Consider the following 12,721-nt stretch of genomic DNA (forward strand, 5'->3'; position numbering starts at 1 on the left):
AACAACGCGCGCCACACATTTTGAGGGGAATAAAAGATGTTTATATGCGCCTTATAGTCGCGAAAATACGGTATATTAAAAGCTTGGATGGTTTGTTCTTTTAATGAAAGAAATCATTATTATTAGCTGCTTTTCTTTTATTAATTTAAGGTATTTTATCATTTTTCACAGCCCTCTGTGCCTCTTCTGATATGTTATACAATGTTAATAAATAGCAAGGTTTATAGGTTTAGAAATACCTCATGTTCATGGGTAAACAAAGGTAATGTGATCACTCCATCTTTACTCATCAAAACTGCATGAACCCTCTGAAGCGCATGTGCTCAATGTCGGCCTGCAGTATCAGCAGCTTTCCAAGCAAATCCATGACAAAAGGACACAAATAAGAAAAGAAGTAAGTGAATCAGCCGTCTCTGGAGGCGAACGGCCTCTATGTCTGGGCTCTATTAGCCGCTTCGTCTCCCGCCAGACAACGGACATGAAAATCTCTTTAAGTCCACCCAGCCTCCAGCATCTACATGACAGACTCTCTTTTCCCTCCTGCATGCTCACCAAACCCGGCAACCAAAACAGCCCCCGTCGTGATTCACAGGGCCGCTTTTAAAAGGAAAATAGCTGCTGACTCCTGAGGCGGAACCGTGTTCCCCCGCAGCGAGCGCTTTCACCCGCCGAGCACCAACACTTTGACATAAAAAAAAAAGAAAAAAGTTTCCGGTCAAGAAGGCGGAGGAGTGTGTGTGATATTGAACAGACAAAAAGAGAGAGAGATGGTAGAAAAGATGGATGAAGCCCAGGTGACATACGGCCTGACACCTCTACAAAAGAAAACATCGACCACCCTCCTCAACAATAGCCAAGGAGACAGAAGGATGCTGCTGTTTTCTCTCCTGGGCCGTTTTTTTATTTATTTTCCAGCTGCTGCTGAATCAGGTGAATTTTTCACACCTTAAATGTGGCAACAGCTTTTCTTTTTTCTTGACGTTCTATGGCGATCTGGCATACATTAATGTCCAACACATTGTCTGTGGATAGAAAAGAGTAAAAGACAAAAGCCTTTGACCTTGTGCGGCTTAGAGAGTGTGATTGGTGCATGGTTATAAGGAAGATCGATATTCTGCATTTAGCTGAGCATGACCCTGTGTTGAAAGGAACCGCATCCCCCTGTGGTACTTTATTCTGCAATGACATGCCAAACACAGTGAGCATGACGCAGCTCGGATTGTCGGATATTTTCAAGATGAATCAAGTGACTGTATTTTTATCACAAAGTGCTGCCAGTATTAGAAGGAAGCTATGAATAGATTACTTCTTAGCAGCGACAAAGATGATATATTATGAACCTTTTGTTTATAAATGAGATAGTCAGATGAATAAGATCAGAAAGTAAGATTTTGTTTTTTTCTTAGAAAAAGTGATGGTTCATAGAGCTTTTGAGCAGAGTTGCTCCTAAAATGCAGAGTTGTGACTCTGTTGGACTCAGGCTCTGGGACTTGAGTCAGATAAATAATCTTTATCTAGTGTAATCGGCGGTGAAAGTAAACTGCTAAGTGTTGATTAAGTGACTAAATGATGAATGTTTTTCTGTCTGAGTTACCGTAGTGCAATAGGTTCCAAACTTTTCTCACTTGGCTCCCCCTTTGTTTTAGGGCACTTAGTGAAATACTTTGAAAATCTAAATTGAAGTTAATAGTGTTATTGGAATCAAGGACAAGACCTTTTTACCTTTGTGACATTGAACAAATATGGATATTTTGATGGAAAATATTAATGTCAATGTAATAAAAAAAAAGTGCTTCTATAAGAAATTGATGAAAAACAATCTGAGAGTAAATAAAACCAATTTTTTTTTTTGGTACAACATAACATTAGAGGCATAAATTACGACTTACAGGCACTTACAGTTTTTAGTTTATAAACCTAAATATAATTATTAACTTTTTAACTTTGATTTGTAACTTTTCAATTAGCTTTTTCCCTTTTTTTCTTGACTTTTTAACTTTGTTTTTCCAACTTAATTTACAGTAGGTAAATATATCATTCAAGGGCTCATCTAATTGGTCAAATGCCAAAATAAGATGTACAGCCATGTAGCAATATCTTTGTTGAATGGTTAAATGATATAGATCTTGTGCTTCTAGACCGCAATGAGGGATGGGGGGGGCTCAATTTGTAAGCTGTATGCAAGTGATCAAAAACAACAACTTGCCCTATAAAGGGTTAAAACAAAGAAAAATGAGCTACAGAAACTTAAATATCATAATAGATTACCTACATCTTCCTTTTTTGAATATTTTATTTTCAAACTGATTTTCAAAATATATAGTTACAAAACAGGCAGTATGAGTCAGGGATTTATACACATATTGAAAGTATAGGGATTGGTCGTCATGACGTAAGCACTTTGCGTGGCCGCCATCTTGAATGCCTCCTTTACCGATGCTCATGCTACTGCCTATGACTACCGCGTACTGTACTCCTTCTCAGCCGTGTTTTAATTTGATTAATTTCACCTTAACTTGATTTCAACCATGGTAAACCGTTGCTGTATTGTGGGCTGTAACAGCGCAACACATGATCGCCATGGGAAAAACATAGAAAATGGGTTAACTTTCCACCACTTTCCTGCCTTGACGCTCAACAACGGAGACCAAGCGTCAGAGATAAAGAGTCGTCGGCTAGCTTGGATTGCGGCTGAAAGACGATCGAACATAACTTTCCACAGTATCCCGATGTCAATGAGAGTGTGTTCCCTGCATTTTGATACTGGTAAGTTAAAGATGCACGGTTTTATTTTATAGCCTACTTTGTTTCTTTCCTTCAAAGTTGGGATCTTTTACGGGAAAATAATAAAAACACCAGCGAGAAAAGGCTCAAATAAGTGAGAAACCCGGAAGGTTTAGGGAGGGTTGGCAGTTAACGTTACTAACTACACCTTTGAAACACTTAGCAGCTTGTTAAAAGTACATTACATGCGTGAGTGGTTGTTAGCATTAGCGGTTAGCAGTTGCTAAACCAATATTATTAATTATTAATAATGCTGATTTTGTCAACATACCGGTCCCTGGCTTCTCTATTTAATGTGTCCCGGTAAATTCCCGATCCTTTTCGGGATTTTAACATCTTTTTTCTCTCTACTTCTACATCTCTTCTTTCAACAACAACGCTGTTTCAGAGCTATGTTTACATTCGCGTAGCCCTCAATATGGCCGCCACGTCCCAAAATGCAACGCGGATCCCGAGCCCTATTTGTGGCAATTGGCAAAATTTGGGCAAAATCTAATTACATCCATCTTTAAATCACAAAATAACTTTGTTTAATGTGTGATTACCTGGAGTTTAACTTTCTTTTATTGTATTTTTTTTGTATTTAAATCCTCCCAAAGTGGTTAATTGATTTATTTAATTCCTATAACATCCTCACTTGGGTAACCACTGGTATATGTGGGAGTCATAGGGTAGACAAATGTCTGGTTGTCATGGTAACTTTACAAACAGTGGGTATGGGTTCTCTGTTCTGTTTTGATGAGTTTCAGTAAGATTATTTAGCGGCACAATCTGAGTTATTCTGTTTTTTTTATGATGCTGCCATCAAGCAGGAGCTACAGGAAGTAAGCGACAGACTGCGGCTCAGACAAAAGGTCGGCATCTTTTTTATTATCACTGATTTCTCAGGAATGTTTACGGATGAACCACCAGTTTTTCATGTCTTTACATGTTTGTTTTAGGATCATAGCGATGTCCTCAGAGATGGCTAGGATTATGTTTTAGGAGAAACTAAACTACTTCAACGTCTTTTTTTTTTTCAAGATGGCAGCTCTGTTGAAGATAGCAGCTTAATCAGCGCTCCGACAATTTTCCTAAATATGACACCTCCAAAAGTCTAAATGCATTGTTTACAAAGATACTTATGGTTCTTCAATACCAGGTATTTAAGAACCTAATAGTAACAGGGCCATACTAAGACTACTTTTAATTTACAAGATCAAGTCGTAATACTTGGAAAATAAAGTCATAACAAAATTTAAGCAAAGTGATAATTTAATGAGACAAAGATAAGATTAATGTTTCCATGTAGTTATCCTCCAACCTCATCCCAATTGGAGCCTTAATCAAGTATTTAAACTCAGTGGGAAGAGTTTGGATTAAAGTAGACTATTTATTTAATCCAATAATATTAGCCTATAACATTATTCTTGTAATATTGCAATGATATTCTTCTAAAGTAAATTTTTTTTTCCTGTAACATTTTGACGTTATTCTAGTACTGTTATTACACTGATTTGGTAATGGTACAACTTTATTTTCTTATGCTATCATTCTATTCTCATAGACCTACATTATTACCTGGTATTGTGGCTTTTTTTCTGTCATTACTTCTTTAATCCCAAAATATTGTGACATTATTGTCATATATTTCCTATATATGTTGCAACTATGCAATATATGTGCAATATATAGGTGTGTGTGTGTGGGGGAATCATTCAGAATGTTAACACCAATGTAAGGTTAACCAAATCTAAATTATTGTTAATATTTCTTCAAAAAAGGAAGAGCAGTTAGGTAAATATTTAGTAAAATATTTTAATTTAAGTAATAGATAATTTTAAGCTGGAAGAAAAAAAAGTTTTTTTTTTATTCTTTACTGTTCAATGTTCTGAGTTTCAGCTTGATAGATGACACACATTTAATTTGAGGTGTTCAAACTAAAAACATATTTATCAGAGCTTATTATACGAAAAAAACTAATATTTTGCAAAAAAAAAAAAAACGTTTTTAGTTTACAAATGATTACATTCAAGGGGAAAAAAACCCCAACAAAAACATGATTTCTACCAGTTTTTAAGGAAATTATTTGAATAAATAAGGCTTCATGCTCTTAAGTGATCTGCAATAAATCACTTCATCCACTGAGGCACTTAGTTGTACTGAATAAAATATTTAAGGTAAAATGCACAAGTGAAACAAAACAAACAAGAATTTTTTGTAATCCTGGGAGAATTTAAGCAAACCAAAACCAAATCTGGACGAGTGGATTATAAAGTGCATCACAAGTTACTTCATGCCCCTTTCAACCTTTCCAGATTGGTCACATTACGACTACAAACAGTGATACTATATATAATTATATTATTTAAGAGAACATTTATGTAATTTGACAGATCTGGATAATTTTAAAGCTCTGAAGAGATTAATTTGCTAACAACATTCAACCAAAGCTTATACTGCTGTTCGATTGAGACTTGATGAGGTATTTGAAGCATTCCTCATCATACGTTAGAGTGAATTGGCATAAAGAAAGGCAGAAATAACTTGAGTTTGTCGTGTTCTAGATTACATACAGCTGTAGCTGTTTTAATCAAAGTATAGATTTATAAGTAGGTACTTCTATACAAATACACGCCATATTTTTCATATCTTTACAAGGAAAATATTTTCTTCGGTTAATTTCACAGAGAAGCACTACTTTGTGTTTGTTTATCACATATATTTCAAATATGACACACATTGAATATGGTTAATGTGACAAATATAAAGAAGCTAAAGCAGTGGGAATACTTCAGAAAGGCATAATAAAGTGAACATGGCATAAAATCAGTGCTGAGATCTCGGCTGGGGCTTTTCTGTGTGCAGCGTCATGTTTTTTTAATCCCTCGGATTCTCTGGCTTTTTTCTGCGTGTTCCACTGATTAGGATTCAAAAACGATCATCCATGTTAGTGTGTGGTTTTTCTGGTTAACTGTAAACATAAACCACCACGGCTTAATCCGCCAGACGTTGATGGATTGTCGTGTTTAGCAACGCTGCGTTGAACAGGTGTGCTGCATGTCATCACAGGAATGCTTTCCTTATTAGTAAAGACATTTTTTCCCAATGAAAATAAAAAAAAGGAGGATAGTTTAAGGTCAGAATTTTTTGGTATCGACTGGTAGAATCTGTGATTCAGATTTCCCATTTTAAAATCTGTTTAATCTTGACAGCGCTGTGTATTTAACTGTGTCTTTTGGCTGCTATATTGTATGTTTTTTAATAAAATATAAAGGGCATTTTAAGTTTGTGCAATTTGTTCTACAAAGATGCTACCAAATTTAATTAACAAACAGAAATATATTAATTAAAAAAAACATCTTTTTTTTTTTTAAGTTTGATGCAGAACATGTTCACTCACCCTTAAAGCCGTCTCATGGACACAATTAGTAATGGGTCCAGCAACACCGATGTCTCTAGCTCTAACAGCAATACCTTGTGTCGGTGGACGTCTCGTTTCAAAAAAGAAGAAAGAAGAAGGAGCTGTTTCCAACGGACTTACGCACTAAACTGTGTTTATAAGCTCACCTGTCAACGCAACAAATCTGCCAAAAACAAATTCTGATGTTTTGCAATTTATCTTCAAATTAATCGAGAAAAAATAGATCCTGTCATCCTGTTCCTCTCGTTTATCACTGAAATTATCCAAATTCGCATTGCTGTCTTCATGTAGTTATTATCTTAAATAAATAAATACATAAATCCTAGTCCCACATGCTCACTTAAATGTTCTCGTTATCTGTTCAGATGTATGGATTGTCAAAAAATCGGAGAATTTCGAACATATTTTCAATTTAAACGAAAATCTGAAATATACATTAAAGCATATGATTTTAATATAGGAAATCAAATCAGTTTAGTCTGTTTGAGTCTGCATGTAGTGTTTTTAAATGTCCAGCAGGTTTCAATATTTAGTGACACAGTATGGAAAAGTATCAATACAGTTTGTCAATGCGTCGAAACGCTTCTTGACGCCTCATAAACCCATCACTAGTCACAATTGTATAACAAAAATCCAAACAAAAGGAGGTTTTTAAAACAGGTATCCCCAAAGTCGGTCCTTGAGGCCCACTGTCCTGCAGGTTTTAAATGTTTTCTTGCTCCAGCACAGCTGATTTTAATTGAAAGCTGATTAACAGGCTGGCCCCAACTGCAACCATCATTATCAGCTGTGCTAAAGCAGGGAAACCTCTAAAACCTGCAGGACAGCGGCCCCCCAGGACCAACTTTGGGGACGTCTGTTTTAAAATAATACTTTCTTTTTTCTTTGTCTTAAAGAAATGCTGACATTTAGAAATGGCCCAGCCAAAGTTATGAATTGAAACTGATTAGGGTGATGGCAAGACAGCCTTTAAAGCTTTTTATAGCTGTAACATTAACTATGTTTTTAGCTTTTATGTTATAATTCTACTGATTCTTCAAAATTGTGACCAAAGCGATATTCCCTTGATTCATGCATCAGCCCCTCCCTGATCTGTGGAAATGAGCAGATAGCAAATATCTATGTTAGAATGACCCCTACAGGAAGCAGTTAGCTTAACTGCGCTTTTCTTTTTTTCTTTTTTTCAGCTAATGTTAAAGATGTGAAAAACAGTTTTTTTGTTCTTCCTTTAGAAGTGGTGTCTTACTGCAACTTAATTAATCGGGCGACATTCAGATTGGGGAAGAATTCACCATGAGGGAGATTGTACCCTCCCTGATGTTGGGACATAAACCATGATAATAATTTTGGACATGGAGGACCAATGTCCATGTTTCATCTTAACATGTTAACTGGAGAAGAGGATGGAGTTTTGCTAATAAAATAGTGAGGGCTCTCTTCTTTGCTCTGCAACACCATACAGGATTTCTCTTTCTTTCCGTAAAGCTGCCCGGGGGTTCGCATTGGAAGAGGAAACCACCACGGAGACCCAGGCCCACGGTCCAGATCTCCAGAATGACCAAGGCTAAGTTGTGATGCTTGGCGTTCCATAACTGAACTGCTGGAAAAATAAACCATTTGCAACACATTTCTCGAAGTTTAAAAACTTACAGTACAGAGGTGGACTGGAGGTGAAAATCACCTAAAGAAGCCTTTTTTTTTTTATATATATTATATATATATATATATATATAATATTTTTTTAATGATTTTTTATGTGTTTACTGATGAGTAAAGACAAAGCTAACAGGATGGATTGTATGGTACGCAATGCTACAATAATATATTTTGAGCTGTTGTTGAATCTTGGACAAGCAAGAGTTTAAACACTGATATAATGTTATATGCTCATTACATTTTGATAACCAAATTATGACCAAACGTCTAATAATGAATCCTCAAAGAGGGTAAAGAATCTTTTAACTAAAGGTTATTAGTTCCCGCTTAAGCAAATCATTTAATAAAACATTATTTGGCCAAATAATGTTTTATTCATCTCATGGATTTGCATTGTGAATTGGTCTGAAAACATTAAAATCGCTCTAAACTGTGATATGGTTTTAAACCATGTTTTCCTACCTCTTTAGGTTTAGTCTTTTAGTTAGTTTCAGCAGTTTTTAGTCAATAGTTTTTAGCGGAAATATGTTTGACTTGAAGCTGAATGATTTCTGTTAATAACCTTATATTTTGAATGGAAGTTGTGTTGAATTTATTCCATGAATGCGCTGATTAAATAGTATCACAACATTGACAAATTAATAATCCACAGTGTTGAAGGTGTTATTTCATCTTATATTTGCCTATAGGTGCCATTAAAAGGCGTAAGAAAGAAATGTCTTAGATAAATGAATCAAACCAGCAGTATGAATCATTTTGGATTTATCTTAACAAACCATTAACTTACTTTTGTCCTTGATTACTGTAGCTGTTGTCATAAGATTCATATCCCTGGTCATCATAAGCAGTTCCATAGCCGTCGTCATAGTCCTGAGGAAACAGAAACTATGGTTAGGAACAAAGAGCACAGAGGGAAAAAACAAAGAGGTGAAACTGATGCTAGATGAGCTGCTGTGCTGTTATGTGTTTATTTATGCAGATATTTTTTTTCTTTCTTTAATTTGAATCTAAAATAGCTCATAATTCCCCCTTGAATTATGATGTGAAATTATGGATGATAAATTATTTAATATATTTGGTGTATTTGTTGTTTTTGCTATCATTTAATGGGGAGGAGTTTTCTGCAAATGGTTTGAGCTAAACACTGAAAGGAAAGGAGAAATAGTGTGGAAAACGTTACTGCTATTCTGCAGGGTAGCCATGACACCCTAAAGAGAAGCTCATTTCAGGATCTCCTTCTTGAGGGTAGAAGGAAGATGATCAGTAAATCAAAAACTTTGCATTTTCTCTTAGCTGTCACTACAACAGACTTTGAATTTGGAAAACCTTAGATATAAATGTTCACATATTCTGTTCAACCAATCTGAGTTTGAGCCACACTAACCGCAGAGAAAGGGGTTTCCTTAAAGGAGAAGTCCGGTCATACTCAGGATTCATACATCTGGAAGTACTTATGAAATTATTATATACTGTCACTATTACTACACTACTGCCACCTACTGGTGGGTTAGTGACGTCACAGTGCGGTATCGGCTGTTGATCAAGTCCCAGTGTTGTATCTGCTGTTTGTCACAAAGCGCTATTATCCAAGTCATCTTGGAAACATTTTTCTTCCAAATGTTGGCTACATATTATGTGTTTTTTCTCTGGCCAGAAGTTCAATGGCAAATCCTCCCTCTTGACTTTGGCAATCCAACAACGAACCCGTCCATAGAGGATCATGATGTCATGATCTTGGTGCTGATGGTTTGGTTTTTTCCGTTGCTCGTTGCTCCTCTGTCTAATTGGACCAGCAGCTGATTAATGCTGATCATTTCCACCTGGTTCCTCTGCTTTTTATGTTGTGTGCTTGCCTTCCATCAGCGCCAGGTTATTCGAGCGTTTTGGTGAGACTAACTCTAGTTTCTGAAGTCCATTCTGTTTTTGCCGTGCCCCCGTCTGCTCTGTTTGTCTGATCTGTTTTGGATTGATTCCTGGATTCTACTGGCTTCTGAACCTTGACCTGTCGTCTGACTCGGGGCTTTGGATTTCCCCTTTTGACACTGTTGCTGCTCGGCTTCGGATGGCGCCTGCTCCGCTCGCTCTCTAGGAACTCTGGGGGCAGCGCCCGCCGCAAACTGTGGTCTAACCTCCCGTCTGGATTCGGCTCTTTCTCCGTGAACGGAGTGAACTTTGAATCAAGTCATTGACTTTGCTTCAAGTCGCATTCAGCTCCACATCCAATCACTGACCTGTATTCTTCTATCTCTTCAGAGAATCGCCCCGCAGCTGATGAGCAGCCCCGCTCACCTGTTTGTTCATAATAAAGGCTTTGAACTTTCCCACTGCCTCTCTCGCCTCGAATTCTGGGTCCAACATTCTGACATCATTACACGGAAAGGTGAAATAACACGTTTTTTTTATTTTACCCGATGTATTCCAACATCCAGCTGCCATGCACGTGGGCATTGTCAGTTTCACTATAGCTCTGGTGAATTTCAATGGTGAAGTCCTCTGGAAATCTTCAATAATTGTTGTTGATTGCAGATGTGTCTAGTAGTTCCCATTGATTTTGCTTGTAAGGCGGAGAGAATGGCGCTAGGCTTACCGCACCGTGACATCACTGCCGGAAGATGGCAGGAAGGAGGGGTTACTATATTTGGGCAAAAATGGCCGCTCCCAGACTCGGAGATCGCGACGAAAATTATTGTTTTTATTTCTTAACTGACTAATGCTAAATTAAAAAAAACATTTAAAGTTTAAACACATGAAAATAAAAGTAGAAAATATAATCATTTCCTTTCATTTCACAACCAAGTACCATTTTATCTTATCCAATTAGTTAAATCCTAAATAAGTATTTCAAAGATGCCTGGTTTGCTCTTCTTTTTTTCTGCGATGGAAATGTTTTATCAAATTCCTTGTTCTTACTCATAAACTTGGCCGTTTAAGATTATTCTCTTTACTGTGTATTTGTATCATTAGGAAAAAGTAAAAAAAAAAAAAGGTTCCTCTGAATTCCTCAGAATTGTGTATGTTTTAGTGCTTCCTCTGCTGCCATTGCTTTTGAAGATATATTAAGTAGTTTGAAAAACTGTCACAGTCTCTGGTTCTACATGTCATCAACACCTCAGTAGAGAAGCATTGAACATCTGTTTGCTCTCCTGGAATCCACTCAGCCCCCTGCGGTCCATCTAAGCCTTCACACGGATCATCATCAAAGCGAGCAAGTGCCGCGCCCATCCTAATGCGGGATAAATGGGTTACTTATGTTACTCCAAAAAGGCATCGACCCCACACATTTTTCAAACTAATCCCATCTGCCCCTTATTTGCATCGTCAGAAAAAATATCTGTAAGATTTAACAAGAAAAAAAATGTTCTTCCTTGCATCTTATTATGAAGGTCCTAATTCCTGATTAGAGATTTGTACTTGCCAAATGAATGTCTTTGAATCTGCTCTTTTATCTTTAATCCTCTAAAAACGAAGTGTGTGATGCTGGGAGGAAGTGATGCTTGGTGAAACAGTTGCAAAGATGGATTTTCTGCTAAATGGACTTCATCTGAATAAGAAACTGGATTCACAACACTGAGGCTGTTATAAGAAAGGTCAGAGCAGACTCTTCCTTCTGAGGAGACTGAGGTCTTTTGGAGAGCAGGGGGCGCTCCTAAAGACCTTCTATGACTGGCATCAGCCATCTTCTATGGAGCTCTCTATTGGAGCAGTGGCTTATCTTTAGCTGAGAGACACCGGCTGGATAAGCTGATCAGGAAGGCCAGCTCTGTGATTTGATGCCCTTTGGACTCAGTGCAGGAGGTGGGAAACAAAAGGATTCTAACTAAATTAACATCTCTGTTGGATAATGTTTCCCACCCCATGCATGAAACTGCTGCAGAACTGGAGAGCTGCTTTAGATACAGACTGCTGCACCCTAAATGCACCAGTGAACGTTATCACAGATCCTTCCACCCAGCAGCTGTAAGACTTTATAACCACCACTGTTCCAAAAAACCTCAATAAGTTGTTACATTTATGCATATTTTGCATAGTTTCTATCTTAGTCAGGTAAATAACATGTTTGAAAGGGCACAGAAGTGCATGTACTTCCTGCAGAGGATGAGGAGAGCCCACCTGCCCCCACCCATCCTCCCCACCTTCTACAGAAGCACCATAGAGAGCGTTCTGAGCAGCTGTCTCACTGTGTGGTGTGGAGGCTGCAGCGCCTCAGACTGGAAGAAGGTGAGAACAGCAGAGAGGATCATGGGGGCTCTTTTCCCTCCATTAAAGACATTTCATCCCAGCGCTGCGTGTCTAGAGCCCATCACATCATCAATGACCCCTCACCCCCCCACCATGGACTGTTCTCCCTGCTGCCCTCTGGGAAGAGGCTTCACAGCATTCACTGCAGGTCCAGCGGGTTCTGTAACAGCTTTTTCTCCGCTCCCATCATACTGTTGAACTCTAAACTGGACTCTACATCACACTTGCAGCATTATTTTTGCACCACCAATGTGGCTGAAACTTTTATAGTCCTTTTAAATAGGACACAACTCAATGTTCTGCTGCATTTTGCACCATATTTATTTTGCACAGCATTGAACTTTTTCATATTAATGCCCTTTTCCACCATCATGTTTAAACTGGTTTCTTTTTTCCTACAATGTTTACATTCTGATCACTGCTGGACCTTATAAATGGCAATGTTCATTTCACTGTTCACTGCTCAATTCCCTGTTGTGAGCTGTATCTAATGAAATTTGGTTTTGTATACACTGCATACAAAATGACAATAAAGTTTGTATAAGTCTAAGTCTAAGGTTCAGACTGGTGGAGGACATAGGGACCACTTATAGGCTTTCTGCTTCATTCAATCTCTATTTAAAAATTCTAGTATTGGGG

The 12,721-nt window shown here is 37.6% G+C and overlaps 1 protein-coding gene across 2 annotated transcripts in view; it reads right to left on the minus strand.

Annotated features, from left to right (window-relative positions):
- The window catches only part of khdrbs3 (KH domain containing, RNA binding, signal transduction associated 3), a 279,380-nt gene that overhangs the window by 50,550 nt on the left and 216,109 nt on the right, over window positions 1-12,721 (minus strand). For both annotated transcript variants that reach the window (XR_001481820.1, XM_015394166.1), the window contains exon 7: window positions 8,631-8,713. Coding sequence is in view for 1 of the 2 variants with exons in the window: in XM_015394166.1 (XP_015249652.1) it covers window positions 8,631-8,713 (83 nt within the window). In the remaining variant the exon portion in view is untranslated. The remainder of the gene's footprint in view (window positions 1-8,630; window positions 8,714-12,721) is intronic.

This window comes from Cyprinodon variegatus, unplaced genomic scaffold (genome assembly GCF_000732505.1).
Source record: "Cyprinodon variegatus isolate N-32 unplaced genomic scaffold, C_variegatus-1.0 Scaffold675, whole genome shotgun sequence".
Taxonomy (NCBI): Eukaryota; Metazoa; Chordata; class Actinopteri; order Cyprinodontiformes; family Cyprinodontidae; genus Cyprinodon; species Cyprinodon variegatus.